This window comes from Quercus robur, chromosome 2 (genome assembly GCF_932294415.1).
Source record: "Quercus robur chromosome 2, dhQueRobu3.1, whole genome shotgun sequence".
NCBI classification, from domain to species: Eukaryota; Viridiplantae; Streptophyta; class Magnoliopsida; order Fagales; family Fagaceae; genus Quercus; species Quercus robur.
Genome location: NC_065535.1, coordinates 11,871,163 through 11,893,396, shown reverse-complemented (window position 1 = coordinate 11,893,396; position 22,234 = coordinate 11,871,163). Strand labels below are relative to the sequence as shown.

Here is a 22,234-nt window from a genome sequence, read left to right as displayed (position 1 = left end):
GTTTACGGCATACTTTATGTTCTGATTCAACTTTCTATTCTTTTTAAACTTTATAAAAGATCTCATATACAATATTACTCTTTCCAATAGTTAAAACTTTGTGTGATTTTTGTTAGAGATAATTTAATAGTTAAAAACACACAAAAATACTAGTTGAAGTGTTAAGTTCTTTGCAGTTCACTAATTATCTGTGTTTAAGTAAATTGTCGTTGGTATTTTCTCACAATATGTGATGTTTAATTTTTTTTTTTTTTTTTTGTTTTGTTTTGATTTTTTTTAATAAATGTAACATAATGGTAGGTTCCAATTAGTTCAACTGATAAAGTCTCTGATGGTTGAATAAGAGATTTGGAGTTCAACCTCTGCCTACACCGAAAGCCGATTGATGTCTTGGTCTAATGAAAAAAAAAAAAAAAAAAAAAAGAAGAGAGACTGTAACACAATGTTCTTTAATTCTGCTTATAGAGCAGGTAGGTTAAGAATTTGTATTGGTTGTTAAAAGAAAAGGCAGTAGTCATTTTCAATCTGGTAAGTCAATTTTCAAGCAGGTGCACTTCTTTTTTTAAGTGGGTCTTTCCCTGAGGTTTCATCCATTGTGTTTGCACTTATCAAAACGTACGTCTTTTTAAAGAAGGCGAATTATTCGGCTTCGAATTTTGTTTTAGTTTGGAACACATCGTATTATTGAGGATTCTCTACAAAATAAATAATAGTAAACTATGATTGACTTTTTGAGAAGAAAAACTCGTGTACTCTTCTAGACCCACGCTTCAACCACGAACCTCTTTTGTCATTTTCTCTTTCTATTTTTTTGGTCCTCAAGTATGCCTTACACAAGAATTACATTTCCTATAACTTATTATTTTGATCCATTTTGGCATTTTGGAATTATGTAGAAGATTTAAAAGGCTTTTTTTTTTAGTAATTGTGTTTATATTATGTAAAATAGTGTGTAGCCTGTGTATATGCACGAGTATAATTAAAAACAATCACAATTATACGATTCAAATTATACATTTTTTTTAAAAGAAGTTTAAATTATACATGGTATTAACTTACATTTTTTTTTATTCGTTTTAGATTTTTTGGTTTTTGCACCCAATAATTTATTTGCCACAAAAATTAAAACTTAAATGAACATGTGACGAAAAATTGGACTCCAATTGAAATCCAATTTAGAATTTAATCGGATTTGGACTCTTCAATTTATACATTCAATAATTCACTTGGCACAAAATTAAAAATTAAATGGGACACGTGACGCAAAATTGAAAATTCAATTAAAATCAAATTGGATTTTCTTTAAGTTTTGGCTATATATATATATTGTGGTTACACTTTTGTTGGGGTATTCCAAAAGACTGAAAAATCTAATGGGTCTGGACTAATATTTAGGGACACAGATATTTAGTGAAATTGAAACTTGATGCACTTTGAGCAATTGATGTTTCTACGAAAGTTTTAGGCCAAAATAACTTGTGGAATTTTACGTTAAGCTTTTTCAATTCTATTGATGTTTCAATTGCGTAATTTTAGTCATAGAGTTTAAAATTTGAGCTTTAGTGTTCATTTCTATCTAATTTTGTTAATTTGTTTGTGTACGAGGCAAATGAAGTAATAATGTGGCCAATATCAAATGACATGAAAGTGATTTTTTATTTAAAAAACTACACAACTTGTATTTAAGCCCCAATTTGCATTCTAAATGAATGTAATATTCGCCTTAATTTTTTTTTTTAATGATAGTTCAACCATAATCGATGTAGTTCTAAACGAAAAGATACAAATCAACAACAAAACTCATAGCTGCCTGCAACGGGATACAAGAATGTTAGGTTCTAAATATTTAGAAATAAATGTTTAGGTTCTAATTTTATGTAAGTTGGCAAACCGAGAACTAAACCATATCTAGTTTAAGATTTTTAAATCTTAAAACAATGTTAGACATTGCTCATATTAGTTCAAGTGAAGATTCAAGAACAATCAAACTGTATAAAGAAGAATTCAGAATTTGCAAGGCTCAACCGATCGAGAGACAGGCTCAACCAATCAAGAATCAAATTCTGCAGAATTTAAATCAGACCTAAAGCCCGCGAAACATTTAGGGTTTGTGTCTAACACTACTAGGTATAAAAGGAAAACCCTAAATTATGTTTCAGGAGTTCTTGGAAGTTTTGTGAGTTACTCTTGTAAGATTTGTGAGGTTTTGTAACCTTCTAACTCAACAAACATCTACTGGAAAGAAGATCCGTATACAAGAATTGGTGGAGATAAGTTGCTGCATACAAGATCAACAACTGCTGATTATCTAAAACTTTGAGTGGGATCTCAAAGTTACAAACATGGGTGTTTGTGTGTGACAAATTCAAATAAAAGAGTTTGTAGATTCAGAGTTGCGTGTGGTCACGTGAGTAAGTACTACAAGAGGTAGTTTTAGATTTAGGGAAAAATCTAATTGTAAAACTTCCATTCCATGTATGAATTTGTTGCCTAGATGATAGTTTAGGTTAAATCCACCCCAAGTTTTTTACCTTGAAACTAGATAGTTTTATTAGTTTTCCTAGATCATCATATCACTTGTCTTCCTCACGTTTCCGTATTAAGTGATATGATTGTATGAGTTTAACCTAGATATGAATAATAAACTTAAGTATCAACTTGGTTAATTAATTAGGTTGAACAATTTGAGTGTCCATAGGTCTAAATAATCCAACAAGGAGATACTCATAGGTCTAAATAATCCAACAAAGAGATACTACCTTTTGATAAGCAATAATTAGGTTATAACTAGGGGTGTTAATTGGTTGGTGTGGCTAGTTTTGAAAGGGATTTTTAGGCTGCATCACTGACATTGCTTTCCTAAAAATGTGAACTCCCATCGCACTATCGGATTGGTTTTCTGGCAACATAGTATTGGCTTCCATCAATTGCTACCGTCACAGGAGAGAGAGAGAGAGAGAGATCTGGAACTTCCAAGGAAAAAAATCAATTACCTAAATAACTTATCAACCAAAATCAAACCCAAAACTTTATATCTAAATTTCTAAATATCAAAACCCACCTTCCAACCGATACAAGGAGAGTTGACTTGAGAGTCACTCACCTTCAAAGTTTGAGGAGCAAATGAGAAGCAAATCTATGTTGATTTGATTGAAAAAGCAAAAAATCTAGGTTGTTAATATGTTGATTCAACTAGACCATTGGGAGTCCTTCACCATTAGTGTAGTCTTTGTCTGAAACTAAAATCTTTTGCCGACAACTATACACTTGTACTGGTCAATATTGGAATTCTAGCGATGCTATCTACTACTGTCTTGTTTGTCACTAGCATCCCCTTCTAGCAATTCTATTAGCTTTGGCTCAGTGACTTGGTCTAGATCGGCTTTTGAACACCTCTACTTATAATTTAACTTCATTGAAGATGATTTTAAACACTAAAACTCATTCAATTACTCTAATTAGCAGAGTGCTACACAATTAGTTATGCTAAACAAGGGGTGTACCTAACAGAATTTCCCCATATTTTTGATTCATTTGGGAAAGAAAATGACCATCTAAAACGACATAAGGATATTCATATATTAGTCCAACAAGGATTGTCTATTTTGAAAGCTCTTAAATAGTGTAAAACACTATTGCTTATTTAGAACCCTAATTTTAAAACTACAGTTTAATTACTTTTAATCTACTCAACTAAGTGTGGAACAAGAGTAATCAAGGCGCAATTAACTAGGACTACTTCCTAGTGCATAAGTATACATAATCAACAATTGAATATAAAGCATAAGGAGTAAGGAAAGAGATATGCAAACACAAGATAACACGATGATGTGTTATCAAAGAGGAAATCGAAAAACTTGGTGAAAAACCTCTCTGTGACCCTCTAAGTTGAAATGATCCATTAGTAAATAAGTTGGAGTACAAGGATACCAAAAGACCCTCTAAGTTTAATCTACCCAAAGTACTTGAGCCCCTCCAAGTTCTAGCTACCAACGGACTTCTCAAAGTCTTGTCTTCACTAGTTGTCCAGGTCCCGCAATACCGCCCAATTGCATTCACCAAGTCTCACTGGCTTATTTTGGCATACCTAATGCTTCCCAAGCCCCAAAACACTCTCTGTACTTTGAATATGTGTAGGTTGTGTTTGGGTACAAATCTTCTCTCAAGATATAACAATGGGAGAGGGGAGGAGAAGGAACTACACAGATTTCTCTCTTGCGGATGTGTAGCTCTCTCTAATAAGGTGGGTGTGTTGTAGAAACCTTTCTAGGATTTTCTTCTAAATAGCCTCTTTACAATTTTGTGGGTAATGAGAGTATATATAGTATAGGTGAAGGGAATAAGAGTCATACTCAAAATCATCCAAGCAGAGAATTTTGCGGATCACTCGCAAGTTAGCCAAGTCACGAAGTGACTCACGAAATATAGTCTGACACTTGACTCTTCAGCTTCCAGCATGGGCTTCTCATGTAACCTTTTGCGAGTCAGTTGCGAGCAATTCACGAACTTCATTGTCTTAAGCAATCTTCACCTACTTAATACTAAACCTATTACAATAAATGCCATAAAATACAAGAAAATAAATTAATACAATTACAACACATTTTGTTATGGAATAAAGCCAACATAAATGTTATGTGAAAAACCATAACTTAACATATTTGTATACAGTATCCTATGATTCTTTATGACGTCAATTCTCAAAGTCTCATGGTTTGATACAGTTTTTTTCTTCTTTTAGCTTGCTATGCTCTCATGTTAAATCTATACAAAATTATACTTTTCAACAATTAAATGAATCTTAGTAAGTTCAATTATAATCTTTTATTTTTTGTCTGATTGGTAAGCAATAAGTTTGTAAATTGACTTTGATTTCCAGCAAAATGTCACTTATATTTTCTTAAGTACATTATCTGGAAAACTGACAATTTTCTTTTCTTTTTACAATCAAATGGCAACAGTACTCAAATATATCGGAGGCAGTAGTCCCTATTTTTTTCTCTGAATTTATCACATAAGAGTATTATAACATAAGTGATTGCATGGAATATGGATTTAATGATGTAAAGTTGTGATTTTCAACTATGCTTTGTCAGCTTTAATTTTGTGTTAAATTTGATTGTATTTTGTTCAATCATTTCCCTGTATGTTTGTGAAATTTAATGTAAGGGTTAAGTGTGAGAATTTGGTGAAGAATTGTAAAGACAGTGAAGTTCGCAACTTGCTCACGATTGGCTCGCGAGTGGACAACCTGCAAAAGGCCACATGAGAAGCATATGCTGGAATCTGAATAGTTTTTTACCAGGCTATATTTCACGAGTCACTTCACGACTTGGCCAACCCGTGAGTGACCTGCGAAGCTCTCTGTCTGGATAATTTTAAAATGTGCTTTCCTCATTTCTATACCTACACTATATAAGCCCACATTACCCACAAAATTTTAAGGAGACTTTTAGAGAGAAAACCCTAGCAATCATTTACACAATTTCTCTTAGTTTTTCTCTACTTCTACCTCTCCAATTACAAATTGTTGAGTGGTTCTTAGTCCAAACACTTACCTTACCCAATCTGAGTGTTGAGATAAGTTTTGGTGCGTGTGGGTGGCATTGGAAGAGGCCATTGATTGGCGGATACAATTTGGAGCTAATTGTGGGATCTAGATAACTAGTGAAGATAAGATTCGATGAAGTCTATTTGGAACTGGAACTTGGAGGGTTTAAGTACGTTGGGTAGATTAGGCTTGGAATGTCTTTTTAATATCTTTGTACTCCAAATTTATTCACTAGTGGATCATTTTGGCTTGGAGGGCTGCAGAGAGGTTTTTCGCTGAATACTTCGGTTTCCTCTTCCATAACATGTCTCGATGTTAGTGTTTGCATCTCTCTTCCCTTACTCTTTGTACTTTACATTTATTGCTTATATTTATGCACTAGAGTAGTTCTGATTTATTGTGTTTCATTTACTTTTGTTTCGCACTTAGTTAAGTAGAGTAAAAGAAATTTAGCTGTAAGTTTAAAATTGGGGATCTAAATAAGCAATAGTAGTTTTACTATTGAGCTTTTAAATGATTTATCATTGAATCACCAAAAAAAAAAAAAAAAAACTCACTACTGTGACAACATATATTTGACATTTAATTTTCATTTTTAAAGATTTTTTTCTTTAAAGGAAAATGCAAATTTAATTTTGTATTTCTTTGGTGTAACATAATGCACATACATACAGTCAGCTTTTGGGATTAATATTGCAGGTAGGTTAAGATTTGTTATTGGTTATTAAATAGTACACTTTTTAAAGTAAATTCTTAGCCTCAACTCTCAAGTTAAAAAGAAAAAACTTCGTTTGTGGGTTCCAGTTAGTTCAACTGGTAAAGTCTTATGATGGTTGAATAAAAGATCTAGGGTTCAATTCCCGCTAACACCAAAAAAATGACTGGTGTCTTGGTCTGATGATAAAGAGCTATTATCACGAGTGGACGTCATAGGTTGAAATTCTCTTTAAAAAAAAAAAAAAAAACAAAAACAATTATTCCTTTCTCTTTGTCATGCAACTCAATTTTCAAGCTATTCTTTTCTAGGGCAACTTTCCCAAATGTCTCTTAAATCTTGCCTACATGGCTAAACGTATCGAAACCATAGTCTTTTAAAAGTAGCCAAATTTTTGTTTAAGTTTGGGACACAGTCGTATTATTGGCTTTTCTTTTCTTTTTTGACGCAAACTCTTACAATCTTTCTATACCATAATCAAGAAAAGAAAATTATTGAACATTTTTTAAAATAAATTTTAGTTTATATATCCATTTCTTTGAATTGAACAAATAAGAGGTAATTGCCAAAAAATGATTTCCTCCAATTCTCTCCCATTTTTAGTCATATGTGGGACATATAGTTTAAATTTGATTTTTAAATGTCAAGCATCTTACATCCAAATAAAAATTGGAGCGAATTGAAGAATTCAATGAGAGAGGATCTTATTTTATAATTACCAATTTATATGATGTCCTCTTATCATTCTTTCACCTTTCCATCTTAATCTTTAGACATCCAAACAAGGATAAGAGATGACCATTCACTTCTCGTATTCTCATAAACAGAACCACAATTTTATCTTTAGGGGATCAAAACATGAATAATTTTCTTTTTTGATCTATCAAGAATAAAAACAATAAAATGAAAGTCAAAATAAATAAATACATAAAAGATCAAATTGGCCCATTTTCAATATTAGAAATATATAAATCAAAAGACACAAAATTACCATTTTTAATATATTTCAATTTGCTCATCTATAATATATCAAAAAAAAAATTGAATTCCAAAAATTATTTATGATTGATTTTGTACTAAATTAAATTTCGTAGTAATATTCTTTTTAATTCACTAAGTCAAAGCTTTTGTTAAACCATTTTCTATTTTGTTAGAAAACCTAGTTTTGACAATATATATGACTGGAAATGCTCATTCCATATTTGTAGTATAAACTAAAATAGTAAGAACACCAATAACCACTCTATAAATGAGTTAGCAAGGTGTTGATTTTTTGGTCCTTAGAAGCTAATGGTGTAATTCATAAATATTTAACAAAATTTTATAATCTAAATGTTAAACTATTTTCTTGATAAACAAATGTTAAACTAGATTATGATTACAATGGTAAAGTTCCATTTTCAATAGTCATTTTTCATAATCTATGATGTCTTACAGATAAACTTGTTTACAATAAACAAATATCAACCGTTATAAAAAATTCTCTCAAGAATGTAAAATTGAGTTAGACACGTGTTTGTATTGTATTATAGACAAAGACTTTTATCCGGTGCTCTAGTGCATTGGACCTAGGCTAAACTCTATTGGTATTTTTTTTATTTTTTTTTTATTTTTTTTTATATTAGGCCATATTTGAAATACCTTCTTATTGGAATAAGAAATAAGGCCAGATTTGAATCTTTTGGACCGTATCTCAAACTCAATAAGGTTTAAGTTTGATCATTTATTTTTATTTAAGAGCCCAACTATTTTTTTAATTGAAGCCTAATTTTCTCATAAAGAACTGCATTAGAGTTAGAGTGCATTACAGCATTAGCCCCATGAAAGCGATGAAGTGACCATCCTCATGGTTGACTCAGCTGGGTTAACTTATTTGGGCTACCTTCTAATAAATTTTTGCTTAGAATAGACCTAAATTTGAATTCTTTGGACCGCATCATAATAAGCTTTAAGCCCAAGCCTAGCGCTGATCTTTTTTTTATTATCATTGAGGGTGGTATTTGTGAACTCTGTAAAAAGGCTCCTGAGTCTGGGCTCCATGTTTTATGGGAATGTGGTGTAGCGTAGGATGTCTGGGCTGGTAGCTCTATCAGGTTACAGAAATGCATTCAAGGCCTAGAAGATGTGATTCAGTTCTTTGAGGACTTGCTGAGCAGATTGTCTACAACTGAGTTTGAATTATTTTTAGTTCAAGCGTGGTTTATTTGGAACCAGAGGAATATTGTGATACAAGGGAGTATTTGGAAGAATTTCATCAAGCCCAAGATTAGCTGCTAATTCCAGTGATGAATACGAGTGTAAATGTAAATGTATGGCATCCTCCTCCTGCATCAGTTTTCAAGTTGAACTTTGATGCTGCAATTTTTTCGGACTTGAATAGTTCCGGAGTTGGTGCAATGATTCGTAATGAGAAGGGAGAGGTGGTGGCAGCTATCTTGGCTAAAGGCCCACCGGTGGGAGATAGTGAAGAGGCTGAAATTTTAGCCTGTAGAAAAGTGTTGGAGTTTGCAATTGATGCAAGTTTTTCAGAACTGGTTAATGAAGGGGATAACGTCAATGTCATGAAATCCATCTCTTCCACTGGAGTAAACCAGTCTCGGTTAGGCCATATTATTGAGGATATTTTAAGTCTTGCTCATGGACTTCGTTGGGTGAATGTTAGCGCTGTGTAAAACGAGGGTGGGCCAGCCTTTTGAGAGGGTTCATGAGAGAGATTGAGTATTTGCAGAGTCTGCATTTCAATTGCTTGAGAACGGAAAGTGGTTCTTTGGTCAACATGTCGCTTCCAATTGTTTTGGCTATTGATGATGATACCAAAACTCGAATTGGGTCGTCTCCAAATGTGGGGTTGGTTGGTCCTACTGGAGATTTGGTCGGTATTCTTCGGAGGTTAGTCGTTTTCGAGTTTCGATTCGGAGAATATATTATATGTATATTTGAATAATTTAATTGTTGTTTCTGTCTTTGATTCCGGTATTAACTGAAGGAATAGTCTTTGTTATTTGTTAAAATATATGTGAATTAAGGAGAGAGCATGTTTGTGACGTTGTACATATTTGTTTGGGATTTCAAGAGAAGATTGTTAGCTACTGCAATAGAAAATGAGGAGAATTTTGACAATGTAAGTCAAAGGGGGTCTTTTATTTTTTATTATAAAATTTGAATTGTTTGTTTTGTTGTTGTTGTTTTAATTTTGTTTAATGTTTCTGTCTAGGGACATATATACGTATGAGAGATGTTAATATGTTATTATCTAGCTGAAGTTTCATAAGGACGTATAGTTAGACTTGGCTGAAGTCTGATGCATTTGAGTTGGCTGAGCATAGTGGATTTATAACTACATTTAAATCTTGAAAGAATGAGTATACGGAGAAAACCCCAAAATTAATATGATGCTGTAGAGTATTTTTCATGTTTTAAAATGAACCTTTGTTCTTTCATAATTGTGTGCGTGATCTTGGTCATGAGTGTTAGAATAATGGTTAAGTGATTAAATTCATCATTTTTAACAGCTTAAAATTTTGGTATAACTAGTAATTTATCAACGAGAATGAAGATGCCGATGGTCACTCTTACTTGTCCATGGGTTCTACCTGGTGTGTTCTACAGAAACTAACTCATATTGGGCTGGGATATGACATTTACGGAGTTTGGCTGGGGTTTCCAGGACAAAAGAAAGAATTTAACATGTTATCAATTTCCCAGCTCTCTCCCTCTCTCTCTATCCCCATGATTCTTGCTCATGTGAATAAGGATCATATTGGGTTTGACTGAACAAATCTTGGGTTTTAGTTGGTACTTCTGAATTTTTCTTTGTAATTTAGTATTGTTGCTTTGTACTTGAGTAAATAACTGGAGCTATAAATGAGTACGTAGCTCAGTTTATTGACTGTCATCCTAAGCTTTTCTAATAACAATTCTTTTGCAGTATTGAAATATCAAGCATAACAAAGAAGAAAGAATAGCTAGAACTTGGGGTACAACTACTCCAGGATTGCCATATGTCGAGGAGGTTATTACTCCAGCTGGAAATTGGTTGGTTGGTGGAGATTTGGAAGTGTTGAATCCTATCAAATATAATGATGGGCTTGATCACTACAGGCTCTCACCTCAACAACTCCGGAAGGAATTTGATAGGCGTCAGGCTGATGCAGTTTTTGCTTTCCAATTAAGTAACCCTGTGCATAATGGGCATGCTTTGTTAATGAATGACACACGCAAGCGACTTTTGGAAATGGGATACAAGAATCCGATTCTATTACTGCATCCTTTGGGAGGTTTCACAAAGGCAGATGATGTGCCCTTGGATGTTCGGATGGAGCAACATAGCAAGGTTATCTGCATGGCTCTTCTTGTATAACATTGAATAATATCAAGTTTGGCAGTTACACTGCTAATAAAGTGATACCATTCTGCTTGTTTCCGTAATTCTGTAATAAGTCTAATTGCTGTTGCATGGGCCATAGCTTTTCAGTAAATAAACTCATTAGAACTAAATGAAATCATTTGATAATTTCAGAAAATGCTCCCTTTTTTTAGAAATTTTATCATTGTTTCAGTGATGAAAATTGAAAAGTGATCATTGCATATCCAAATTTTGTGTCCAAGTACTCCACACATCAAATTTAATCAATTCATTTTTAAGTCTCCAAAATGTACAATTTTGCTCACAGTTTTGTTTCTTCTCAGGTCCTAGAAGACGGAATTCTTGACCCTGAGACTACTATTGTAGCCATATTTCCATCACCTATGCATTATGCTGGTCCAACTGAAGTGCAGTGGCATGCCAAAGCAAGGATAAATGCAGGAGCCAATTTTTACGTTGTTGGTCGTGACCCTGCAGGTATGGGTCACCCGACTGAGAAGAGGGATTTATATGACCCTGATCATGGGAAAATAGTCTTAAGCATGGCTCTTGGCCTGGAGAAGCTAAATATTTTGCCATTCAGGGTAAGTCACGTTATGCTTTGCTTTTACGCTGCAATGTTGAAAGCTCTATTGCTTATTTCTATCTCTTCACCTTTTGCATTGTCTTTATTATCATTTATTTGCAATTCTATGCCTTCGTTACATCAAAACTCTGCTTTCTGTTCAGGGTTGATTGTGATATAAAGTAATCTTGATAGTCTTAATTAATTTTTTTCCTTGGTCCCTAGTCAGTTTTTTCTTAGTAGTTATCAAATTTTAATGAGTATTTTTTGCTTGATTTCCTTGAGTGATGAGAACGAATGTGGTGTACTGTTAACAACTGCATATTGTGCTGTTATCTTTAATAAATATCTTTTCAAACTAAATTGGGAACTTATGGAAATGGTCCATCTTTGTATATACCACAAAAAGTTGGAGAGCATGGGGCTTCCTACCAGCGAGCTCAAAGGAGTTCCTAAAGATGTTTTTGTGTGGCTTTCAATCTCTACCACTTCCATTCTTTCCTTCTTTTGGTATTCTCTTTAATTGAATGTTTTTACTTATCAAAAGATACAAATGCAGTACATACCATCACAGGTTTAAAAATATCTGAAGCTGAATATTGGCACCAACTTATTTGGATTTTTGCTGAATTTTTTCCCTCCCACTGAAAGTTGGTTAAAGTATGGTTGTACCTAGAAAATGTGAGGTTTTAAAAAGCTGAATAAATGCAAATAAACTTCAAAGCAAAACAAAAAAGCTGATGGCAAATAGACTCTGCTGTCACTGATTGGTATGGTCAAAAGGGGGTTTAAAGTACTTAAACCTTCTGAGACCCACACATTATGATTCATTCCATCACAACACAGAGCATGCAGATTACTTCCAGACAATTACACTTTGCTGATGAGAGAGCCCTGCATATTTTTCTATCAATTTGATGTGCCTGATTATGTCATAACTCTGCATAAATTACTCAAGTACTTGTAGCTCTACATAACCATAGGTGTAATTGCCTTTTCTGGGTCTGTTATGTTATATGGGAGGTGAATGAGCTCTGTTGTGTTCTCCCTCATAATGTACTTTCTTCCTTATAAACTGCAGGTGGCAGCCTACGACACCTTGGAAAAGAAGATGGCATTTTTTGAACCTTCACGTGCTAAAGATTTCCTCTTCATCTCCGGAACCAAGGTAGGAGCTATATCTCATTTTCTGGTTCCCAGTGAAACACCTCAAGCTCCATCGATCTGGAAGGAGATTTTAGAATAGCGGTGTGATTTAAATAGTTAAACCTTAACTTCTTTGTAAAACTTAGATGTTCTGTGTACTTACCTGGGTAAATTATATTGGGCTGTCAATCAGAAACTGAGCTACCTGCATCTTTAGCATAATAAATCTACAATTTGGCACATTTTGTGGTTGGGGTGACAATGTTAATGCTTTGGTATAACAAGGATATAGATTTCAGAGACTTATGGTAACTGGTGATTTATCATTTATCTGATTATTCTAACAAAACTCTTCTGTGGTTATCATCTATTATGAAAAATCTAATTGAAAAAATTCAGTCTATGTCATCATTAGTGCATCTTTGACATAGGAAGGAAAATTTAGAAGGCAAAACCTTAAAATCATTTTTGTCCTAGGTTCTCTTCAATTTTTCCTCGTAGCATTCCTAGGATATGTTCGTGAAGGTTGTGTAAGATATGCTTTTATGGCTATTGGGAAACTCATGTTATATTTATCTTATTTAGTGGATTTATTGTGTTGTTTCAGATGCGAACTTATGCAAGGACTGGTGAGAACCCCCCTGATGGTTTTATGTGCCCTGCGGGATGGAATGTCCTCGTCAAATATTATGAGAGATTGCAAGCTGAAGAGGCGTTGCAGCAGCAAGTCGTGTTGACTAGTTAAGATCTATACCAGAGTTTTGGACAGGTTAATTTCTCTTCCTTTCGTTATTTCTTCATCTTTTGGGGATAAACGGCAAGTTGCGGGAGGATGTAATAGTAGAGACTATGGAGCACTATTTCGTAGTAGCACCCATAAGATGCCCGATTGAGAATGATCTGTGCTAAGTGTGCTTGTAAACTCCTCTTTGACTATTGGTGTTGGGCTTCATTTTCTAAGTAGGGCATGGTTGATATGCATGTAATATATTTAATTCCTTTAGGTTGTGTTTGGATGGCAACATTTGGATTTGGATTTGGATTTAAAATCCATTGATTTAAAATGCCTTGATTTGAAAACCCTTGATTTTAAAATTCTTTGTTTGGGTCATTTTAAACAATGAAGGGTTTTGAAATTTCATTGTTTGGATACCTAAATTTGGATTTGGATTTGGATTTAGATTTAAAATCAATAAAATATATTTTTTAATTATCATTTTCTTAATCCTTTTGCATTTTAATTTTAAAATACATGAGGTAATATTGATAGTCCAATTGACAAGATGATGACTAAATATTTTTAGTCGTAGCCAACTAAAAAAATATCTTGCCAACTATTAACAACTAAAATGTTTTATATTAACTAGAAAGGACACCTAAATGAATGGGTTTTTTTTTTTTTTTTTTTTTTTTCCACAAAATTCAAAATATCAAACTAAAAAATTATTCTAAAGTTATTAACAACTAAAAAGTTATATATCAAGAGAGACAGATTAAAAACCCAAAATATGTGTCTTTTACACAACTCCCAAAAGAACAAATTAATGGGGACTAAGTAAAAAACGTATCCAATCTTTTTTATCATTATCATTTGAAAGACTTTTAAAAAACTTAAAATCTTCTGCACCTCCATACATTAACTTCTCAACTATTTTGAATATTTCAAACCATGTGAGTCCAGACACTTTTGAAACCACGACATGTGTCTCTTCACCAGAAGGTTATGGTTGCTCTTGATTTTTCTTTGTTGTGAAGTACTCTTTGAACCAATATCTGCAACAATTTCAAAGAGTTGATCTTTCCTATTCTTTTCTTTGGTGAGGCTTAGAAGTAGAACTTGTTGATACAGAATGTTGACGAGATTGTTGTGCAATGGGAGAATTCACCTCATTTTCTCATTCCTCAGCCATAACTTTAACTACTTCGTTCATATGTTCTACACCAATGCCAATAGTTCTATCCCTCTCACACAAGATCTCAATGTCCTCCCAATTGTCAATAACTTTGTTTTCATAAGCACCTGCTTTTGCATTTTTCTAAAAAAAATTAGCAGATTATTTTGCATAGTTTAAGCAAATTAGTGTAGTGAATGCATTAGTATAAATGTCCCCATGGGCTTATAGTTTCACTGACTTACTTAGTGCATTGGTAATTTTTGAAGAAAAAAGATGGTACACCAAGGTTATGGGGAGGAACAGAAAACTTGAGCCTCCAATTTACATTTTCTACCTTTTCATTGAATTTAATAGTAAATAAAAAAATCAATAACCCAAATATTATTAAGAAATCAAAGGAAACAGGAATTTGACAGAGGTATTAGTCAAATGTATCTAATTTTAACACCAAGAAATCATGTCAAGATGAAACAATTAGATAACTCTTGTAAGGTTCTAGTACTGTGGATTTGAAAATTTTGTATTAAGGATTCTAAACTATAAACTTAATCCCAACACTTTCTCAAAAAAAGAAAAAAAAAAACTTAATCCCAACAAATTCAAGCACATAAGCATATATGATTCATGTTTGACTACAATCCTATATGTTATGACATATGTGATTCACTTGTTAGGAACATATGTCACTATTTTATGTAATTAGTTAATCTTTTGACAAAACGTACTTTACTTGTATTTAAGTAGATTTAGGATGTGTTTAATACTTTAAGAAACTGTGTTTCAAGATCAAGTGTTGAAACCATGAAAGTCTATCCAAGATTCAAGTCTGTAAAGTGCCTGTCATTAAAACTCGACAGTTAGCCATCTATCGAGCTTGAAGAGCTGTTCCAGCCCTGTGGCTCGACAGCAGCTCGACAGATAGAGTATCTGTCGAGGTTTATGAAAAATAGAATTTCAAAGTTTTAACTCTAATCCGTGATTATGTGTTTGGGCTTTCTTTTCTCACAATCCTATACATATAAAATGATTATTTTAAGGGCCGTTGAAGTGGACACAAGTTGCACAAATATTGAGCAAAGTTTATTCAAGCAAATTGTGACCGGAGACAAAGTTTTCCCTAGTTCATCTTTCTTGTGAAGAAATTACTATATTTGTGCACCGTAGGGTTTTGTAACCAAGTATTTTCTTGATCTTCATCGTCTGAATGAACTAAAGAACTTTGCAGCCAACAACCTTCTCTAGTTGGTGATTGAAGTCGCGTACTGGGATCTGCACAATTGGTTAGTCACATACTGGGAGTCATGCATTACAAGAAGAGATTGTCACTACAGAACAAGTCCAATTAGGTATTGGGATAAAGGTTCAAATGTAGGTTGGTATAAAATACTGAGATTCCTTTACTTGTAACCGCTTGTTGTGATAATAGTGGATTCTTGGGAGTAGTGACCTTAAAATCACCCGGTGGGGTTTTTACCGTGTTGGTTTTCCCCATTCGTAAACAAATTACCATGTCAATTTAATTTTCGTTGCATTTAGTTTAATTGATAATTTGTTTGTGCTACCACGCTCATTGCATGTAATTGAATTTAATTAATTTCACTTGACTAAATTTATTGGTTAATTTATCACAATGGGTCAATACGTTTTTGGCCTATCACTATACATAAGCCATGCTCATAAATAACTTAATAGCAAGTGTGAAGACTATATTGGGACATTCTACAATGAAAGCACTTCAAGGCTTTATATAAATATATATATATATATATATTTTTTTTTTTTTTTTTTTGATAGGTAAGAAAAAGTATATTCAAGAAAACTGCTAGATGCAAATAAGCATCAGCATATCAAAAGTACAAAAAAGATGGAAAAGCAAAAAATATATTGAAAAAAAAAAAACATAAATTACAAAGAAAGAGAGCTAAGGAAAAGAGGAAGAGAGTCGCTAGATGTGAGTCCCCAAGCCTTAGCCCAATCAAAAAGGGAACCAAAAAAAGAGCAAGCATTTGGTCCTCGGATCTATCCAAATCCTCAAACGTCCGCCGATTGTGTTCCCTCCAAATATACCACATCAAACACAACGAAACTAAGTTCCAAATGTAGGAAGAATGCTTCCCCAACCAATTCCACCAACTGAATAGAAAATCTAACACCGTACATGAGGGAACCCATGAAATCCCAAAACTCCTAAAGACAAAGCACCATAGCCGATAAGCCTTTCCACAATGTAACAACAAATGATTTACTGTCTTACTACAGCAATGACACATAATGCACAGTCAACAAAGTCAAAGCCCCTAAGCCGCAATTTATCTCCCGTGAGGATCCTATCCCATGCAGCTGTCCAAACAAAAAAAGAAACACGTCGGGGTGCCTTAACCTTCCAAATGCCTTTCCATGGAAAAACAACAGAAGAAGAACCATGTAACTTATGATAATATGAACGAATAGTAACATCTCTGTTTTTTGTCAACTTCCATTTCAAACAATCATCATCAATCCCTGAAGGTAAATTGGATGCCAAAAGTTGTAGGAACTCGTCCACCACATCTGCCTCCCAATCATTAGGACCTCGATTGAAACGAACATCCCAAGTTCTCCTATCCCCTGCCCCTTGACATATCAAGATGACTATACAGAAGCCTCTCTGTTTGCAGCAAAATTGTACAAGACTGGAAAAGCCAAATTGAGAGGAAGATCTCCACACCACCTGTCTTTCCATAATTTCACTCTATCCCCCACTCCAACCTTATACTGGACCTTTTTGTTAAAAACTCCCCAGCCCATCTGGATACTTCTCCATAAACCACAACCATGGCCACTCCTTCCCAACTTAGAGGTCTACCCCCCCCCCCCCAATTCTTCCCCAAATTTCAAAACTACCACCCTCCTCCAAAACCTATTCTCCTCGATCCCAAAACGCCAAAGCCACTTTCCTAGTAATGCTTTATTGAAAGTCGTCAATTTCCTAATACCTAAACCTCCTTTAGCAATAGGCATACACACCTTGTCCTAACCCACTAAATGTGTCTTAGGGTCTCCTCACAGGAAGTCCCTTTGCAGCTTCTCAATTTTGTTTGCCACATATGTAGGAATGGTGAATAGAGATTAAAAATAAGTGGGGAGGCTAGATAGCGTGCTTTAAAGTAATGTCTGCCTACCACCTTGCAATAAATACAATTTCTTCCACCCTACTAGCTTCTATTTAATTTTTTCCAAAATAGGGTTCCAAATAGAGGGGGACTTATGGGACACCCCCAACGGCATACCAAGATAAGTCATTGGCAAGGCCCCAACCCTACAACCCAATATCTCTACGAAAGCATGCACATTATTTACCTCCCCTATAGGATCCATTTCACTTTTAGCTACGTTAACCTTCAGACCAGTCACAACCTGAAAACAAAGTAGCAGCAGTCGAACATGTAGGACTTGCTCCACCTTTGCATCACAAAACAAGATAATATCATTCACAAATGGTAGATGTGAAACACATTCCCCTCTACCCGTCCTACCATCCGCCCTAAAGCCACTAAATAAACCTGCCCCCTCCATTCTCTTCACCATCCTACTAAACACCTCCATCATAACTAAAAATAATAAGAGAGACAATGGATCCCCTTGTCTCAAACCTCTAAAGCTACCGAAGAAGTCAGCTGGGGACCCATTGACCAACACAGAAAACTACACTTTAGAGATACAGGTTTGAATCCAGCTATCGCATTTCTCCCCAAAACCCATTTTCTTCAACAACTTCAGAAGTGTCTCCCAATTCACATTGTCATAAGCTTTCTCAATATCTAACTTACAAATCACCCCCAGAATCTTACTCTTCATTTTGCTATCAAGACACTCATTGGCAATGAGAACTGAATCAAGGATTTGCCTACCTCCCACGAAACCATTCTAAGATTCAGATATCAATTGATCTAACACCACTTTCAATCTATTTGACAAAACCTTGGCCAAGATTTTATATAAACTCCCCACCAAACTGATAGGTCTGAAATCACGAATGTTGAAGGCATCATTCTTCTTAGGAATCAAAGCTATAAAGGTAGCATTAAGAGATTTCTCAAAATTACAGTGTTGATAGAACTCTTCAAAGACTGCTAAAACATCTCTTTCTACTACTTTCCAGCAATGATGGAAAAATGCCATAGAAAAGTCATCTAAACCTGCAGCTTTATCCCCTTCCATATCTTTGACCACTGATAGAATCTCGTCCTTCTCAAATCTCCTCTCCAACCAGCCCCTCTCCAACTCCCCTATTTGATCAAACTCCAGTCCTTCCACAAAAGGTCTCCACTTCTCAGACTCCTGATATAGAGTTTTATAAAATTGAACTACTTGAGCAGCCACTTCTGCTTCTTCCTCATAAATCACCCCATCCACTTCTAAGAAACTCAAATGGTTATACCTTATATGAGAATTGACCATCTTGTGGAAGAACTTAGTATTATTATCTCCCTCCTTAATGCATAGCATCCTTGATTTTTGTCTCTAAGAAATCTCCTCTACAAAAAGAAGATGCTCTACTTGCGATCTCACTTCAATCTTCTTATTTCTCTCCGTCTTAGTGAGTCCAAGAACCCCTTCCTTAGCATCTAGTAACTCTAGAGCCCCCAATAATTCTTTCTTCCTGCATCCAACATTGCCAAACTCTTGGCGATTCCACTGAATAATGTCTTCTTTCAATTTTTTAGTAAACACATAACTAGGAGTACCCGAAAAAGAATGGCGATTCCACCATGAATCTACTCTATCAACAAACCCGTTCGTTTTCAACCACATATTCTCAAACCGAAAGAGACTTTTCCCCCTCGCCACACCCCCTGCCTCCAAAAGAATTGGGAAATGATCTGAAACAGGTCGTGGTAGAATCTGTTGGATCATATCCAAAAAGTGTTGCTCCCAGTCCTGTGACACCGGAGCCCTATCAATCCTAGACATGGATGGCTGGTCAGTACCACTAGACCATGTAAAACTCCCTCCCTCCAACGGCAAATCTATCAAGTTTAAATCTTCAATAAATTTAGAAATTTTTTCCATAGCTGGAGTAAGCCTAGACCCACCCCTCCGTTCACTAGAAAAACGAACAATATTAAAATCCCCAAAACAACACCAAGGAACATTCCAATACTGCTGAATACCAACCAACTCATCCCATAAATCACCCCTCAAATTGTTATCGTTCGGGCCATACACCCCTGAACATGCCCAAATAAAACCGTCCTCCACACCTTTCCATTGAACCGACTCCGAAAGCGAGCCCACCAAAACCTCCAACTTTTCTAAAACCCTCTTATCCCACATAATCAAGACCCCACCAGCCATTTGATCAGCATCTAGAGCCACCCAATCCACATACAAACAACCCCATATGCTGCAAACCAGCTGTCTATCTATCCCGGCAAGCTTTGTTTCTTGAAGGCATACAACATCACACTGCCACTCACGTAACAAGTTTCTCACTACCAAACGTTTCTGGGAGTCATTCAAACCTCTAACATTCCATGAAACCATTTTCAACTTCATAAAGACTTTTATGGCCCCACAACTGTCTCTACCGTACTTCCAACACACTATCTCCCATCATAGTTAACCGTTGAGATTAAATTCCCCAACTCTCTTTTCCCTTTACTCGTGGAGGATGCTACTTTGTGGTTAGTAGCTGCTTTCTTCCGCTGCTGGTTAATAACCTCCATCTCCCTTTCTAGCATTTGAAGATAAGCAATACACAAATTTTCATGACGATTCACAGAAAGCCCAATCACTTTACTAAAACCTGGGATTTTGTTCTTCACCCGTTTAGAGACATCCAGCGTACCACCAATATCTAACACCTCATAATCATTGTGCACTTCTATTGACAAGGCTAGCCCCAAAGGGATAATAGTAAACAACGGATTACAATCTGCCAAACTCTCCTCCTCACCCAAAACCACTTCTGGGAAAGCCACTTCCTCCACCGTCGAGACACCCAAAACAGATAGGCCACAATCTTACTTTGGTTCCATCAACGCTAAATTAGGCTGGCCAATCTTACCCATATCTAACGGCCTGGTGCCCTTGTTGTCTGCCCCTTGAATCAATAGCACACTACACTCACTCCCAACTTTATCCACACTATTGACACCAAAATCCACAAAATTTGCAACCGATAGTCTCTAAAGGATATCTGCCAAGAAAATACCCTTCTCGGAACCATTGTGAAGTCATCAGAGTTGAACCCATCAGGGGAGCTAACATTTAATTCCATCTGAGCCACTGCGTGACCATTAGAGTTAAACCCAGTAGAGAAAATGCGATTAATCTCCATCGGAGCCACCATAAGATCGTCGGAGCTGGTCCCAACCTCCAACCCATCCACTATGGTGCTGTCGGAGCTTTTCCTATCAAGATAGCTATTAATATCCTCCATTGGCTTCACCACGAAACCATTGGAGTTGAGCCCAGCCTCTATCGCAACCACCGTGAGACTATCCAAGCTGATTCCATTAGACCAACTGCGACTAACAAGCAACAGAGGCTCTACCTGTCACCTAGACACCTTGATAGTGGACATCAATGACTTGGGCTTGTCTGAAGGAGATATCAATGGTGTCACCGAGTGGGCCAGGAATGTTGGGCTAGTCATAGAAGAGGGCTTGTGCATTTCATAAATACTTGGGCCCGAGAAGCAAACTTCATTAGACTGATTAGAGCCCAAACAGTTTAGGCCAATGTGGGACTCAATCTTTGACCCCGTGACCCACTAGAAGGACCCACCACGTGCTTCCTCTGACTCCTTGTGACCCATTTAGAATTCCTCAATCCACCTTTATTAGAAATCCCTACAGCACACCTAAATTGTTCTAAGCCCATCACAGAATTTTTTAGAATTCGTGACCCACTAGGAGGACCTACCACGTGCTCCCTCTGACTCCTTGTGTCTCATTTAAAACTCTTTAGTCGACCTTTATTAGAATTCCATGCAACACGCCTTTTTCCTTCCCCATTCACCTCTACGGTCAAGCCTTCTCCTGTCCAATAAGAATTCCTCTGTTCACGTTTTTTCCATAAATAGATTCATTCAAAATTGATTTGAATTTCAACGGAAAACTCCTTCTATTTCCTACCGGATTTGTCTCTCCCAAATTAAATTCCACATTAATGTGCCAAGAACCCACATCTCTTCCTCCTAGAGTCATCGGACCTGGTATGCACACCGACGTTTCACTCAACCTCCTCTGTTCAATTACTGGGTTCTGCTTCTCCCCTTTATTATCCCCTAATTGCAATTTCCCTTTATCATGGGCGCTTAACAGATTTGGCTGATTTCTGCCCCTGACCTACATTTGATTCTCATGCACCGTATAAGCAAAAGTTTTAAATGGTTGAACCCTTGATTTATCCTGATGAAGCTGAGCTACAAATTTCGAATGACCAGAACCACCATTCACATAGTTTTCAGGTTCCAACATCTTCCTTAATTCTAACCCAAAAACCCTCCACCCATTCTTTGCTCTGCCTTCTGGAATAATAATGGACCTGCTAGACCCACCAACTTTAAGTTCAGACAAAAGTAGGAACAAGCCAAAAGAGTTAGAGCTCCGTTGGAGGGTGTAGGCTACATCACCTTCCCTAAATGTATAAAAATACTTCGGACTAATCCCAACGGCAATTTGTTCTGTACTCTTCATCAGCCATTGTGCCGCATTCTTACCCATGAAGTACCTACTCCGTTAAAAAATCCTTAAAGAAAAATACCGTCCCCCTTCCTCTACCACCAATTGAAAAAATTTGGATTCAATACAAAAACAGCGAGAACCACCCATAATAGAAAGATCGAAAGAAGAAAGCTGCAAATTTTCTAGCTAATTTGAAGTAGCCGGGCCTCTCAAATATTCAGGGGAACTCACCAAAAAGTTATATCTTCAAGACTTTATTGTTACATTGATTTTCGATTAGAACGCATACCATTCAGATCTATTGGGATAATGGGATGCTTTTC

At 35.6% G+C, this 22,234-nt stretch overlaps 3 protein-coding genes across 3 annotated transcripts in view; 2 read left to right on the top strand and 1 right to left on the bottom strand.

Annotated features, from left to right (window-relative positions):
• The window catches only part of LOC126712381 (ATP sulfurylase 2), a 77,926-nt gene extending 64,580 nt beyond the window's left edge, over nucleotides 1-13,346 (top strand). Inside the window, exons 2-5 of the mRNA XM_050411689.1 lie at nucleotides 10,195-10,599; nucleotides 10,956-11,216; nucleotides 12,279-12,365; nucleotides 12,951-13,346. Of these exons, the coding sequence (XP_050267646.1) occupies nucleotides 10,471-10,599; nucleotides 10,956-11,216; nucleotides 12,279-12,365; nucleotides 12,951-13,088 (615 nt within the window). The 5' untranslated portion in view covers nucleotides 10,195-10,470 and the 3' untranslated portion in view covers nucleotides 13,089-13,346. The remainder of the gene's footprint in view (nucleotides 1-10,194; nucleotides 10,600-10,955; nucleotides 11,217-12,278; nucleotides 12,366-12,950) is intronic.
• On the top strand, nucleotides 8,552-8,938 carry LOC126694882 (uncharacterized). The gene has a single exon (XM_050391410.1). It carries the CDS (start codon nucleotides 8,552-8,554, stop codon nucleotides 8,936-8,938), a length of 387 nt encoding a protein of 128 aa, XP_050247367.1.
• A 5,395-nt stretch (nucleotides 13,347-18,741) lies between the features above and the next one.
• Nucleotides 18,742-19,764, bottom strand: LOC126694874 (uncharacterized). Its single transcript, XM_050391398.1, has one exon. The coding sequence runs from the start codon at nucleotides 19,762-19,764 to the stop codon at nucleotides 18,742-18,744; it is 1,023 nt and encodes a 340-aa protein (XP_050247355.1).
• Between the last annotated feature and the right edge of the window lie 2,470 nt (nucleotides 19,765-22,234).

What these genes read in the sequence shown, in the direction of transcription:
- LOC126694874 (XM_050391398.1), bottom strand. Translation starts at nt 19,764, where the DNA reads ATGGTTTCATGGAATGTTAGAGGTTTGAATGACTCCCAGAAACGTTTG.
- LOC126694882 (XM_050391410.1), top strand. Translation starts at nt 8,552, where the DNA reads ATGAATACGAGTGTAAATGTAAATGTATGGCATCCTCCTCCTGCATCA.